General features: G+C 40.1%; 1 protein-coding gene across 1 annotated transcript; it reads left to right on the top strand.

The window, feature by feature from the left end:
* Window positions 1–3311: 3311 nt before the first annotated feature.
* LOC127642974 (endothelial differentiation-related factor 1 homolog) lies at window positions 3312–16341 on the top strand. Its single transcript, XM_052125461.1, has 5 exons — window positions 3312–3499; window positions 3757–3808; window positions 3892–4052; window positions 8230–8323; window positions 16036–16341. Exons 1-5 carry the CDS (start codon window positions 3425–3427, stop codon window positions 16095–16097), a joined length of 444 nt encoding a protein of 147 aa, XP_051981421.1. The 5' UTR covers window positions 3312–3424; the 3' UTR covers window positions 16098–16341.
* Window positions 16342–16472: the final 131 nt, after the last annotated feature.

Below are 16472 nucleotides of genomic sequence, written 5' to 3'. Positions count from 1 at the left end.
GCACTGAGGAGCAGAGACAAGGTCCCAGCCGCTACAGCAGTGAAGTGCTGTCTGTGGCAAGGGGGACACAATGTCTCATTCCCTCCATCAGGGAACGGAGGTTATGATTGTAACCGAGACATTCCCCTTCTGTCACTCACTCAACGTTGTGTTGATGAAGTGACACTAGGGGTCCCATATACGAAACGCCACAATGACCGAACTGATCATGTGAACTGCCCATGCAGGTGTAGGCAAGCTACTATGAGCGTAGGAACAGATGCACTCGGGCTGCACAGAGCCTCCCCAGATGCCCCAAGACGTCGTGTGCTTCCCCTATAACTCCGAGGGAGGGGGAAGGAGACCTACCAAATATGGGAGCAGGCTGTGCCAGCCGTGGCATTTTCTCTCTAAGTTTTATCTCCATAGAAAAATAGAATCCACTGGGGCCTAAAAAAATGCTCATAAAACATCCCGGGGAAGGCGTTCTTTTCCATTCCTATTCTTTCAGGGGGAAAGAACCAGTGGAGGCCACACCCTGCCCTGAAGAGGAGGGGAGGGTAAAGAGTGGCAAATACACCATACGGGCCCAATGGCTGGACATGGGACAGGCACGGAGGTAAGTCCTGCCCTTCGTAGGGAGGGGGGGGATTCTATAACACGACAGACTGTGCAGCTTCACCTTCTTGGAGGGGAATGGCTCTATGCACAAGCGGTACACCTGACCAGCTGTCCGTGTAATGAAACTTACTTACCTGCTCACACCTGAAAGAACACGAGACGAGACCAGCTCAACCAGGAGATTGTAAAACCTTGCAAAGGTATTGGGTGTTGCCTAGCCCGCTGCCCTACATTTGTCTGCTAGAGAGGTGCCATTGGCAAGTGCCCACGAGGATGCCACACTCCTCGTGGAGTGTGCTCGAACCCACAAGGGGCGGGCACTGACTGGACCTGGTAGGCCAACATTATGGTGTCCATGTTCCTGTGACGTCCAGGTTGCCCAGAATGTGAGTGGCGTGCAGCGACCTGAGCCACTGCTAACTCCAGAGGAGGAGGCGGCGTGTGAGTTGTGACATGAGACACGAGTGTAAACCTCCTTGGCCACCGTTGAGGTGTTGTCTGTCCAGACCAACACATGCTTGCTCTAAATCAATGGCTGTAGCCTCCACAGAGTGAGCAGTACCACCAGCAACTCAAGACAGTTGATGTGCCAACGCAGGTGAGGTCCTGTCCAGGAGCCTGCAGCTGCATGCCCGTTGCACACGGCACCCCGGGCGGTCTTGGAGGCGTCTGTCGCAACCATGATGTGCCTGGACACTTGCTGAATGGGGACTCCTGCCCGCAAGAACGCAAGGTCACTCCAAGGGCTGAAAAGGCGGTGAGCCGTGGGCGTTAGATCCACGCGATGTGTGCCACGGTGCCAATGCCTCGCGACTTGGTTCTGGAGCCAGTACTGTAGCTGTCTGATATGCATCAATCCGAGTGGCGTGACCGTTGCTGAGGTTGTAATATGCTCCAGGAGCCTCTGAAAGTACTTCTGTGGGACAGACATTTGCCACCTGGATAATTTCAGGCAGTTCAGCACCAACTGCACGCGCTCCTTCGTGAGGCGCGCTATCATTGACACCGAGTCTAACTCCATGCCGAGAAAAGAGATGCTCTGAACTGGGGAGAGCTTGCTATTTTTTATCAGGTCCCTGTGTGCACACAGTAACTCTCGAGAGTGTGCTAGAATCAGCCAGTCATCGAGGTAGTTCAGTATGCGTATGCCCACTTCCCTTAGCGGGGTGACTCAGCAACCTTCGGGAAGATGCGGGGGCACCGGGACAAGCCCAAGGGGAGGACCTTGTACTGATTTGCCCGACCATCGAACGCGAACCGTAGGAAGGGTCTATGTCGAGGTAAAATCGAGACGTGAAAGTACGCGTCCTTCAGGTCTACTGCCTCGAGGCTGCGAGTGGCACGCCGACTCGAGAAACCAGTCATCCAGCCGTGAGTGATAGGGATGGGTGGATGGTTCCACTCAAGCCTGAATCTCGCGGCGGCCCGGGAAATCATGGCAGTGAGTTCAGCATCAGCCGCAGACCCGGCTGCCACACCGAAGGCCGCGCTCGTAAAGTGGCCACGGTCATGTTCTCCCATCCATGAACGCTTCCTCATCGTGACATTGGCCCAGACATGTGAGGCAGTGTTCGTAACCGTCAGAGGCGGAGAGGTAAGACCGCATCCAGGAACTGGACAGAGACAGAATGGTTTCTTTAAAAAGACACATCTTTAAAAAGACGTTCAACGTCACTGTGCACACACTTTTAGAGAAAATAAAACTCTTTCAGAAGCACTGTCGAAGTGCCCAGATGTGTAGTCTGCAGCGGAGTGCAGAGTGGAGAGAGAACGCTGGAAAGTGCAGTAGATCCAACAGCGACGCTCTGAGAGGGAAGGTGAATGAGTGAGCAGACGACTTCAGCTTGCTGAACCAGACACACATTCACTCTGGGAAACACTGCAATAGAACACACCCTACAATATGACTACCTTGGTCTTAAAATCAGTGCTTCAGGGGGTTTTGGTCTGGCAGCGAATGCACTAAAAGCTAGAGGAGCAAGTTATGCTATTAAGGGAAAATGTTTCCAAATAGACATTCTTTTAACAATTTCGTGGCAAATTTTTTATAGTATTATTATGCCTATTGCTCTGTATGGATGTGAGGTTTGGGGCCCTCTCTGTATGGCAGATTACTCTAGATGGGACAAACACACCATAAAATCCTTGCATGCAAAGAGTTCAGAGAAGAACACTTACTAATGAGGTCAAGACAGAGACACACTTTCTCCTTCACTGTGAGAAATTTACACACGTGAGAGATAAATACTTTCTCTCAAACCTCATGCCACAGTTTTCCAGTTCAGCAGAAACAGATCAAATGCAGGTGTTACTGGGGGAGGACAATCATGCATCAGTTGCAGCAAAAAAATAATGTGAGCTGCACACCCTCAGAAACCAATCACTGCCTTTATGTACTTCAGTCACAGTATTTTTTATTTTGTTCATAATGTCTTGTTAAACGTTTATTTTACTGTATTTAGTGTATATTGTTATTAGTTTTATTTTATTAATTACCTGGCACCTTATTTTAATTATTTTTGTATTGTTATTTGTTACTGTTTTATTATTATTGTTATTATTATGTTATATTATATTTGTCTTGTCATTATCTGTTTTGTGTATTAATGCATTGACAATATTGTATGTAAACACAATCATGCCAATAAAGTACTTTTAAATTGAAAATTGAGAGAGTGTGTGTCTTGTTAACATGTAGTACGTGACGCATTTTCCGTACATCCGGTTTAGTTCATTGCATTAAGAGCTGGGGCGAGCTCGACAAGTTAAGTGTAACACCCTGTCGTTTTAAAAGCAAATACCTTTACAAATCATTTTCGAAAGCATGGCAGAGAGTGACTGGGATACAGTGACTGTTTTGAGGAAGAAAGGGTCCGCTGCGCAGTCAAAGTCTAAACAGGTAAAATGAGTGCCATCTGCTAAATAGCTGGCTGACTTGCTTTCAGATATTTCCTATCAAAAATACTTTCAATGTTTCTTAAAGATTGAAATATCGACTAATGACAACAACTACTGGACAAACACGATCATATAATTTCTCATTTGGCTAGCTAGTTTACGAAACGTGGTGAAAGCCATAATCATTATATCTTAACAGTTAGGCTAAATATACGTGAAATATAGTTTATTATCCTATTATATTTTTGTATCTTTCAGGCTATAACAGCTGCCCAGAGGAAGGGCGAGGATGTTGAAACATCTAAGAAATGTAAGAAATATAAATGTTTATATTTCTCTCATTATCATTTATGATATTTCCATTATAATGCATTGGAAAATTATGCTTTCAAGGGGCTGCTGGGCAGAATAAACAGCATGTTATAACCAAGAATACAGCAAAGCTGGATAGAGAGACAGAGGAGCTCAGCCACCAGAGAGTTCCGCTTGAAGTGGGTAAGGTTATTCAGCAGGGCCGGCAAAATAAGGGCCTCACCCAGAAAGATCTGGCCACTGTGAGTATTTCCAAACCATGTACTTGCTATGTACAGTTAAAGTCATACGTTTACATACACCTTCGCCAAATACATTTAAACTCAGTGTATCACAGTTCCTGACATTTTAACGCAGAAAACATTACCTGTTTTAGGTCAGTTAGGACCTTTACTGTATTTTAAGAATGTGAAATGTCAGAATAATAGTAGAGATAATGATTTATTTCAGCCTTTATTTAATCACATTCCCGGTGGGTCGGAAGTTTACATACAATTGTTAGTATTTGATAGCATTACCTTTCAATTGTTTAACTTGGGTCAAATGTTTTGGGTAGCCTTCCACAAGCTTCTCACAATAAATTGTTGGAATTTCACGCTTTTTCAGTTCTGCACAAACATTTTCAGATCGAGGTCAGGGCTTTGTGATGCCCACTCGAATACCTTGACTTTGTTGTCCTTAAGCCATTTTGACAAAACATTGGAAGTACGCTTGGGGTCATTGTTCATTTGGAAGATTTGTGACCAAGCTTTAACTTCATTGCTGAAGTCTTGAGATGTTGCTTCAATATATGCACATCATTTTTCTTCCTCATGATGTCATCTATTTTGTGAAGTGCACCAGTCCCTCCTGCAGCAAAGCACCCCCACAACATGATGCTACTACCCCCATGCTTCACGGTTGGTATGGTGTTCTTCGGCTTGCAAGCCTCACCCTTTTTCCTCCAAACATAACGATGGTCATTATGGCCAAACAGATAAAGAAAATGTAATCAGAACAAAGTAAGATCTTTGTCCCCATATGCACTTTCAAACTGTAGTATGGCTATTTTATTGTGGTTTTGGAGCAGTGGACTCTTCCTTGCTGGGCAGCTTTTCAGATTATGTTGATTAGGGATGAGCATTCATCAATAATTTGGTATTCTAATATTTAAGCTCATAAAAAACAAATATTCTATTATTTAAATGAAGGTAATTAATGAGAGAGACATTGTAAAATAATTTTTTTTTAGTCAAAGGTTGCGTCACCATAAAAATCGATATATATAAAAATGTAAACAAGCAATGCGTGAAAGCAAAAAAAGAATAGAATGAAAGCATTTAAGCTCACACAATGTGATGAAAAAGAAACCGCAAAAGAAGTAGACTGACGCAGTAAACATACAGGATGAATATAAACACTTGGCATATAATAGTTATCATGTTTATATTGGATCTCATGTCATGTTTTTGTTGAGAAAAACAAGCATATCCACGTGCTCAGTAAACTATACTCATTTATACACACCAGTATATACACCAGACTATGCTCATTTATACACCAGGGCTCTACGCTAACGTTTTTCCCAAGGAGTACATGTGCTCCTAAATGAAAAAATTTAGGAGCACACAAAGAAATTTAGGAACACAGTGAAAATTAAATTCTGAGTTTATTAACAAACAATTTATTACATACATATTTATACGGCGTGTATGAGTGTGTGTGCGTGTACTAAGGTACAAACATCTGTGGAACAGCACATACCACCCAAATCACACATTGAACCCATGCCTACTAGAATCAAAGGATATCAGTTGTCCAGCTGCTTTTGTATGTTGACCGTCTGGCAAACTTGGAGGTCAGCCAGTGATCTCTCATTATGTCAGCAATTTGAACGATCATCTCCACACATTGTCTGTATGTGTGATTCATGTAAACTCGGTTTTTGTGGTGGAGTCTGATAAGTGGCCCAAATTTGACGAAAGGTTCTTCTTTCACAATGAAGTATGTGAAGTTTATCTTTATTTTCAGCTGCTTCCTGTTCTCCTCCTCAGACTGCAGCACTTGCCTCCTCAAGGCTGCTGACACCGAGCTTGATGGTTTCTCCGCCGTGAGATGTTTCGCTACACTATCTCTTTTCAGATTAGCAATGGGCATTCCGGCTCTTTTCATAATTGTTGTTAAAACAATTCGAATTAAATTATTAAATGTAATTACACTCTACCTTAACCACAATTTATTAAAAATGCATTGATTTGTTAAGAATAATAATACTATTAAACATTTGCATTTAAAGTATAACTTATTGTATATAAACAAAGTGCATATAAATCTAACCATTCAAAACGAATACAGTCTGAACAGCATAATAGACAGGGCCACCGCTGGCCAAATTGATGCCCTACGCGTGATATGAGCGTGAAGCGATTGTCTGTGTTCCGCAACTGCTTTCGGTCCTTGAATAACGTATAGCGAGCGAGTAAGTCCACCGTCTGCCCTTTCTGGTGCCATCCTAGGGTAAGATGGTGCCCCCCTAGGGAGTTGATGCCCTACGCAAACTGCGTAATATGCATGTAGGTAGCGGCAGTAGCCTACTGATAATAGAATAATGCACCATATCAAAGAAAAATAAATAATTTGCAAAACTGCAGCATCCCACAAATTGAAATGTAAAAAAGAAGGATGTTATTTCACGTGTGTATTTAAAGTATAACTTTTCAATGTGTATAAACAAAGTGCATATAAATGTAACAATTCAAATACAATCTGAACAACATAAGTTGGCTCCGCCCTCCCTCACGCATCTTTGGTTCATTGGTTGACACTGCGTGTCTGATTGACAGGGACAACAGGTGAGGCTTTTAGTCTGAACAGACAGTCAGAATTAATGTGTGCGCTTGAGCATTTAGGCCTATATTATTTTATTTGTTTCGTTATTTTGAAATCTTTTGATTATTCATATCTTAATTGTTTTTTATATTTGTATAAATAGATTCTGATATGTGAGCCGGCTCCCAACATTCACCTACAAGAGCCGACTCGTTCGCAAATGACCATCACTATTTCAGATGCGGGTTTCCTGACACGAAGGATGAGTTGTCCACCTGTTTCTGCCCTCTACAATATTTGCAGAACATGACATTGTTTTCGAACTCTAGCCGTGGGAACATTTTGAGACAATTTGCATTGAATCTATATGTTCTCCCTTCACCGGCTACAGTGGACGTTGAAGTGACAGCTGTGGTCACGTAGCTTTGCTCTCAGCATCCCTAACGTTAGCTGTCTCCGGTAAACCTTGTGAAGAGAATTCGTTTGTTGAACCTTGCGAATCCCCCTCGCCAAATTCCTCTTTCTCCTCATCTCTTTTTCGCTTAAAATAAAATGCGATGTCGCCTATACCGCTACTTTTTTCCAATGTTCACCTTTCTCTCTCTGACTGGACTGTGTCATCACAGAAAATGTGGGTTTTGTAATTTTTAAACAAATATCTTAAAAAGGGGGGGGTAACGTTTGTAAAATGTATTCGCACACTGTGCTCGTAAATAATTTTTCCAGTTCGCGCATATCTATTTTTAGGGGCAAATGCGAGTGAAAGCACTGTAGAGCCCTGTACGCAATGATGGAATGTCCCTTACCTCAGCTAGCATAGTCTTTCTTGGATACCATGTTTGTTGTTTACAGAAGCGTCAGCGGCGATTACAATGCGATATGGACGCTGTTTCTGATGAGCTGCACATATATGAGAGTAAAGTGTACACCGCTTATCCAGTACATTTAAACAGGAACACCGCTTTCTCACAGTAAGCCACATTCTCACAATAACCTCCTTTTCTGCTGTCCATCTGAACGTACTGACAGAACTGTTTGCTCAACAAATGTGATCAACTTGTGTCCACACTCAACAGTGCCACCCAGTACATTCTATTATAATTGCCAGTTTTAGTTTGTGTGTTCAGGATTAACATGCATCTCACCATATATATGGCCAGCAAAGCAAAACTTTGCAAAATTCGAATAGTATTATGTATAGCAAAAAGGCACTGAGTTTGAATCTTGGCCTTAAAATACATCCTCAGGTACACCTCCAATTCAGTACACCTCCTATCAGAAGCTAATTGTTTGAAGGCTTGATGACATTTTCTGGAATTTTCCAAGCTGCTTAAAGGCACAGTTAACTTTGTGAATGTAAACTTCTGACCCACTGGAATGGTGATATTGTCAATTAAAAGTGAAACAATCTGTCTGTAAACAATTGATGGAAAGATTACTCATGTCATGCACAAAGTAGATGTCCTAAACGACTTACCAAAACCATAGTTTGCTAATATTAAATCTGTGGAGTGGTTAAAAAATGTGTTTTAATAACTTCTGTCTACTGACTTCAACTGTATGTGTTTAATCATTTGCAATTGGCTAAATACAATGTCATGTTTCTTCCAGAAAATTAATGAGAAGCCACAAATCATAGCTGAGTATGAATGTGGGAAGGCTATCCCCAACAATCAAGTCATGGGGAAGATTGAACGAGCCATTGGTAGGATATTGTCATTGACATTTTATCACTTCTTTCTCAGTTACAATGGATTATTTCACATTTGCTGCAGGGGTAAAGGCCAAATTATTCTTTGGTTGTCCACTTGCTTTTATGTCTCTCACACATTCTAGCTTTTCAGCATACTCCCATTTACGCATACACACATCAACTGCTTTGTGATACTCGTGCACTCAATCTCAGGCATATGCTCAGATGCTGCACACCGGCACATACAGGTGGCTAGAAAAATTGGCCTGCGCATAGTGTGTGTGGATGACAAAATGCACATCACACACTGTGCGCAAGATGTAGCGGTATACAGAGAACAATAGTCAGGCAGGAAGTGTCTATAAAAATAAAAGTATACCTTAAACTTAATGTTTATGAGTAAAAAGTAGGGCTGTTCGATTCTAGAAATTTTGGGATCAACTCTGATTTCTGGCTTTGGAATTTGATTCCAAGATTGATTCTTTCCAAAAAATGGCAGGCAAATTTAATTCATTATTAACAGCACAATATAAAGCATTCTTGAATGACTAAAAACTATAAAAAATAGGCCTATAAAAATAAATATGGGTGCACAGCACATACCAAAGAGATGCACTTATCCTATATGAATTTGAGGGAAGTTAGCTGAGCAGATGTGCTTGTATTACCGCAAATAATGTTCAAAGCACCATTTTCCCTAGAGTGAAATTGCCTTTTACCACTCATCAGTTGTTCTTGTTTAGAGTTTTTTATTTTTATTAGTTTGTAATTGCCCACTACCTTATACACTGAATAAAATGTCCAAACAACACACTTTGGTTTGATGATTTTAGCTATTTAAAAATGCAGGCTCTCTGGTTTAGCCTATTTCATGTAAAAATAAAAATACATTCTGTTTTTTAAATATAATTTGATTTAATATAATGTTTTAATGTAAAAGTTGTGTATGTTTTTTAAAAGGAACTGTAAAAATGTGTACAGTACCTAGACTGGGTTGAGAAGTTTTAGTGCCGTCTATTTATCATTTAAACGTACCTATTTATTGATGTAAATTGGGGAGCTAACTTGCTGTTACTTGACCTCCATCGGGTTGCTGACATGTGCTTTTAAAAGGTTAGTTCACACACAAAAGAAAATTCTCTCATGATGAAGAAATGAAGAAATTTATAAGCTAATTTCTGCTCCGTTTGTCCATACAATGTAAACAGGTGCCATCAGGCTGCTGGTTGTTTGACTGTCCAAGAGGCATATTTAAACAGCATAAAAGTAATCCATATGACTTTTAATGTCTTAATTAATGTCTTCTTAAGCAAATCGAAAGGTTTGTGTAAAACAAATTGATAATTAAAATTTTTTTTAACTTTAAATTACTGTTTAACTCTGGATTGCTGTTTGAAATTACCTAATTTTCTTTTGTAAACAAAGTGCGCACTTCCGACTTTTCGCCATTGCACTTAACGTGATGCAAATGACTGCTAGCAGGAAGCAATTTTTAAAAGTTAAAGTTTTAATTAGTGATTTATTTTTTACACAAACGAATTTATTCAGTTCAGAAGACATTAATTTGTTGATTGGAGCGTCGATTACTTTTATGCTTTTGGACCGTCAAGCATCCAGCAGCCTGATGGCACCCATTTACTTGCATTGGGACCTTACCCTTCAACATTGGGAAAGCTGTTGTGCCAAATTTGGCATTTTAATTATTAGTTTAATCCAAAGTAAAATAGTGGCAGAGTATGGATGCCATCTGGAAAGCAGCTGTATGATATGCTGAAAGGCTTATTGCTGCATAGAGTTGAAAAACAACGTGGATTTTCTAATGGTTATTGGACTAAAAGACTCGCTTTGATCGGTCGAGCTGCTGCAGTCCTTTTTAAATCTATTGTCTGAATTTGTGCCGTTAATGCTGCAGAAATTTGTATTAAAGTGATCAAGCAGTGTTTCCCACAGGATTTTGTGAGACTGTGGTGGGTGGACCTCGAACCCCTGTAAGATATTGTTTTTTTTTTATTTACATTTTAAAGTTAAATGCATCAATCTGGTGCACTTTGAGAGGAAAATGAAGAGGCTAGATCTATGAAGACATTTGTGCTCTAGTAGTAATTTAATCAAGACTGTAACAAATCACAAAATGGATGTTTCTTTTCTGTCAGGGTCTGTAAAGACAGTAAGCCCTTGTGTAATTGTCCACATAGGGCTTCAGCCACCCCTTGAATTCAGTGATTAACTCCCATTCTTTTCTATACTTTTGGGAGGATGTGTTAGTGTGACATGTTAGGTATTTTTTTTGAATGTGTGTGTAACGTCCAAGGCTTTGTGTATTTGTATTTATATTTGTATTATGTGTATATAAGTTTAATAAAGTTTATTATGTGTTTAAATAAATTACAATGTACAGACTTGTCTAAATAAATGATCTGAATTCAGAGAGTTCAGAAATGGGAATGATCTAAACCCCTGTGATAGTAAGTAATTAGACATTAACCTAGTAACAGTGTTTTGTTATCGGCAAAGTGAAAATGTGTATAAAAAAAAAAAATAGCTAAATTTGCCGTCTTCTGCCCGTTTCCATTCAAATGACCTTTTATCGATAAAAATGGTGGGTGATGAAATCATGCTTTGGTTTATTGCAAAAGAAATCTGCCCTTAAGCTGTTTCCATACAGAAATGTGTGTTTATCGATAATTGTGTTCCTTTCGCCTCCCAGAGGTCCCTAATTTTTTCTCCACCTCCCAAGTCTTTGCAAAATGGGGAGAGTATTGAGACAATTCACTGAAATTAGTCCACTTACTCTCCGAACCGAAAGAGAATAGTCATGGCCCTGTTCAAGCTGGCAGCCTGCACCAAGTAGTGGGGTAAACTTTCGGTTTTGGTATAAGGACCATCTATCGATGTGTATATGCGGTGCACACAGCTATTAAAGAAAAATGTATGCGGTGTAATATCAGGGTTTACATATGATGCATTTCTGATATTCAGTAGGCTATTTTGAACAATCATCTAATCTAAAGAATTGCCATCACAACTGCATTATGTTCTGCATATTTGTCCAGCAACGTTTAACGACCAACTTAACTTGATTGTCATCTAAAATGAATTTTAGCGTCATAATGCAATTTCCATTTTCTGAAGCTCAGCAAATGCGATCCGAGGTAAAGAGGTTTAGATTTTAAAATGTTCAAAAGCTCGTCTTCTGAAAGTGAACTCAGCATTGGACAAATATTTGTATCTATTCTTGGAAAAAAGTGTTGAACATTCTGAGAATGTCATTCAGACCTTTTTCGTCTACAGAACAGGGTAAGGCTAATTTTTGTTTGTGTAAAGAAAAGGCAAGTATATATGCCTAACAGTATTTTTTTCATTTGGCAATTCATTTAATATAATTTGCATTTCCATCAGCTATATCGGCAAACGTTTTGATGCGCTACAACTTATGTCGCAAAATAACCCTTGGATGGAAACGTAGTGTGCATGAGAAGAATAACAATAAAATTAAATGGTCAAACTCAATTGTTTAAATTATAACAAAAGGAGGAGCAAACAATACAGATTAGTGATTGGTCCTTTGCAACACTGTTTACACATGCGCAGCTCATTCACGTCAGCTGCCATGCGGTCAACTGAATGTGCTGCTCCTCCCTGCCACTCACTGAAAAGAGTAGACATAGAGAGAGGTGTGCCTGAGGTGGGAGAGCAAGACCTCGATCACGGGGCACTGGCGACTCTCTTCTATGGAAAGTAGCAAAGGTTTGTAAAAAATATTGCTAGATTTGTTGCTAGGTGCTTTTTGGGGAAAAAAAGCCAATAAAGGTGTCTGAAAACTCGCTAAATCTAGCGACAAAGTAGTTAATTTGGCAACACTTTGTACTGACTGGGAGTGAGAGATGCTTTGCCAAAGAAACGACGCAAAACACAATGTAAGGGCTCTTTTATGTTATTATGAGAAGTGTAAAAATATTTTTGGTTCATTATGAAACTGGGGCCACCACAGTCTAGATAATTAATGGGAAACACTGGATCCAGGAAAAAAAAAAACACAATTTGAACATATACCCTTCGAGTGGAGTCTATTCACCTGATTTGATTTTCAAATGCCTCAGAATCAAAGGATTGATTCTTTTGGGTGCCCAAGTAAAACAAAATAGATCTGTGTTAGAAAGGTGCACTAAGCAATTTTAGTTTGTTTTGATGATATGATCGTAGTCTTGGACTTTAAGCTGCTGCCTATCGTTGGCTGCAGCATCATGCAAAAGTTAATTGAGGTTATTGTAGAAATGCCATATTCACAGGTTTGACATATGTGGATGGTTAATTCTTTGACCAGAAATGTCAGATAATGGATGATACAGCAAGTAGAATATGGCTGTTCATATGATCTTTCCCACCTTGATGACTAACCACTTTTTATGTAAAACCAGTGCCACACTAGCTGATTTTTCCAGTGATTTCCAGGTGTGAGCTTCACTAATCGCTGGCAAGGTGGATGGAGACTAAGTGCGCATTAGTGCCTGCGAGCGGGAGTTTGTCTATCACTAGACTGTTGGGACTCCCTGCTTAGTTAATGGCTTTTAAAACGGAAGTAATGCATCAAAATGGTTAGAAAATCTCGTCAAGTTTTGCAAGACATTGAACAAATAGTTCACCCAAAAATGAAAATTCTCTCATTATTCACTTACACTGATCTCAGATGTGTATAACTGTTTTTCTTCAGCAGAACATAAATTAACATTTTTAGAAAAATGTTGAAGCTGTGAAGTAAGCACTATGGCATTGTTTTAACGTGAGAAGTCAGAAGCATGTGCTTTGTATACAACAGAGGAATGAATGTCATGTGAGAGTTCATTTCAAACAAAAATAAAGTGCTGGGCAGAAGCAACGATTTAAAGTTAGAACATCAGTTTGCTACAGAAGACAAGATCGACTGGAGTCATGTGGATTACTTTTATGCTGCCCAAATATGCCTTTTGGTCCGTCAAATAGCCAGCAGCCTGATGGCACCTGTTTACTTGCATTATAAAGACCTGCAGAGCTTCAACATTTTCCAAATTTGTTTAATTTGTGTTCTGTTGAATAAAGACACATCTGGGATGGCATCAGAGTAAGTGAATGAGAGAATTTTAATTTTTGGGCGAACTATCCTTTAAGCTGATCTGAACATTTTCATTGCACTCCTGCCTTTTTTTCCTACATTACAATGACATCAGAAAGTGGAGCTACAACAGTCTGTTTGAACATAATTTTTTTACTCATTGAAAGCTGTATATTGACATTCTATGGCAAGCTTCGAGGGCATTAATACACAGTCACGCAATTTTAACAAGGTGAAGTTACTCCATGAATCGCTTCTTGTTTTCTCCCTTGGTTTGGAATACATGAATAGAGCAATAGCACCAAAACAATTGGTCTGAGACCACATAGATGAAGAAATCTATAGGTCAACTTGTCACTAATTCATCCTCAGAACACTGATATAGCTTTTTTGGCAGCTACATTAGAAATAGGTTGATCTTCACGCTCACTTTTCTCTTTGCAAAGCGGCAGAACAGACACTGGTAGGATGGTGCCATCAACTTTAAAAGATAAAAACATGGCTCTACTTTTTATGGGTCTACATATACAGCGGGTACGGAAAGTATTCAGACCCCCTTACATTTTTCACTCTTTGTTATATTGCAGCCATTTGCTAAAATCATTTAAGTTCATTTTTTTTTCCTCATTATTGTACACACAGCACCCCATATTGACAGAAAAACACACATTTTTTCACATTTATTAAAAAAGAAAAACTGAAATATCACATGGTCCTAAGTATTCAGACCCTTTGTTCAGTATTTAGTAGAAGCACCCTTTTGATCTAATACAGCCATGAGTCTTTTTGGGAAAGATGCAACAAGTTTTTCACATCTGGATTTGGGTATCCTCTGCCATTCCTCCTTGCAGATCCTCTCCAGTTCTGTCAGGTTGGATGGTAAACGTTGGTGGACAGCCATTTTCAGGTCCTCCAGAGATGCTCAATTGGGTTTAAGTCAGGGCTCTGGCTGGGCCATTCAAGAACAGTCACAGAGTTGTTGTGAAGCCACTGCTTCGTTATTTTAGCGGTGTGCTTAGGGTCATTGTCTTGTTGGAAGGTGAACCTTCGACCCAGTCTGAGGTCCAGAGCACTCTGGAGAAGGTTTTCGTCCAGGATATCCCTGTACTTGGCCGCATTCATCTTTCCCTCGATTGCAACCAGTCGTCCTGTCCCTGCAGCTGAAAAACACCCCCACAGCATGATGCTGCCACCACCATGCTTCACTGTTGAGACTGTATTGGACAGGTGATGAGCAGTGCCTGGTTTTCTCCACACATACCGCTTAGAATTAAGGCCAAAAAGTTCTATCTTGGTCTCATCAGACCAGAGAATCTTATTTATCACCATCTTGGGAGTCCTTCAGGTGTTTTTTAGCAAACTCCATGCAGGCTTTCATGTGTCTTGCACTGAGGAGAGGCTTCCATCGGACCACTCTGCCATAAAGCCCGACTGGTGGATGGCTGCAGTGATGGTTGACTTACTACAACTTTCTCCCATCTCCCGACTGCATCTCTGGAGCTCAGCCACAGTGATCTTTGGGTTCTTCTTTACCTCTCTCACCAAGGCTCTTCTCCCCCGATAGCTCAGTTTGGCCGGACAGCCAGCTCTAGGAAGGGTTCTGGTTGTCCCAAACGTCTTCCACTTAAGGATTATGGAGGCCACTGTGCTCTTATGAACCTTAAGGGCAGCAAAAATGTTTTTGTAACCTTGGCCAGATCTGTGCCTTGCCACAACTCTGTCTCTGATCTCTTCAGGCAGTTCCTTTGACCTCATGATTCTCATTTGCTCTGACATGCACTGTGAGCTGTAAGGTCTTATATAGACAGGTGTGTGGCTTTCCTAATCAAGTCCAATCAGTATAATCAAACACAGCTGGACTCAATTGAAGGTGTAGAACCATCTCAAGGATGATCAGAAGAAATGGACAGAACCTGAGTTAAATATATGAGTGTCACAGCAAAGGGTCTGAATACTTAGGACCATGTGATATTTCAGTTTTTCTTTTTTAATAAATGTGCAAAAATGTCAACAATTCTGTGTTTTTCTGTCAATATGGGGTGCTGTGTGTACAATAATGAGGAAAAAAAATGAACTTAAATTATTTTAGCAAATGGCTGCAATATAACAAAGAGTGAAAAATTTAAGGGGGTCTGAATACTTTCCGTACCCACTGTACGAGCAGAGGAGAGAGCTGATGACGGATAATAATGGATTTTTTACAGTTTTGGTCTGTTTTAAGATAAAACCTTGTGAAAGTATAACATTGTAACTTTTGTATCCCCTGTTCTGGAACCAATCAAGCTACAGGTATGAAAACATCCTAAATCAATCCATTACTGATGTTTATGTTCCCGCTGTACTCCTGTTGTTATTTCGGCAAGCTCCTTGTGACAGGGAATCAGAAAGTTGCAGTAAGCTGGTATGGCTGTCAGCACTTCACCATTGTTAATTGGGTGTTATACCTCCAACCGAAGAGAGTGAGGTCTCAGCAATACAGTCGGCATTTTTGAAAGCAAAATGGAGTTGTTTGGAGTCTGCTAGTGTGGCGCTGGCTTAAGATAGTGCACCTTAAAATAAAATGTTAAGTTTTTGCTTGAGGAGAACGTGCAATATTGTGTATCATTTATTTGTCACATTTTCCATTTTATTTCAGGCCTAAAGTTGCGTGGAAAGGAAATTGGGCAGCCCCTTGATGCTGGTCCTAAGAAGAAATGAATACAAAATCCTCAAAATCCACCATCCACAGAAACTAGTTCTTGTCCCAATAATCGTTACAGTCAATTTTAATTAACTGCTGCATTACTTTTATATTTTCTCAACTCAATGGTGGACCAGGCATCCTCATCTTGCCACATACAAAAGAGGCTTATTATCTTACGTTTTATGTCAGATGAAGAACTTCATTCTTTTATTTAGCTTTCTCACTGCTTTGAAATAAAAAAATATTTATATCTCTGAATAACTTGCCCTTTTTAATTGATGGTGCATTGTTTATTTATTTCAGATAATGCCGTTTATTTAATATTGCATTATTTAGAGTAGGTGATTGTTTACGTTTAGATGTTTTTATCCAAAGCGACTTATTGTATG

The sequence above is a fragment of the Xyrauchen texanus genome, chromosome 4 (genome assembly GCF_025860055.1).
Source record: "Xyrauchen texanus isolate HMW12.3.18 chromosome 4, RBS_HiC_50CHRs, whole genome shotgun sequence".
Classification (NCBI taxonomy): Eukaryota; Metazoa; Chordata; class Actinopteri; order Cypriniformes; family Catostomidae; genus Xyrauchen; species Xyrauchen texanus.
This window is presented reverse-complemented; position numbering and strand designations above follow the sequence as displayed.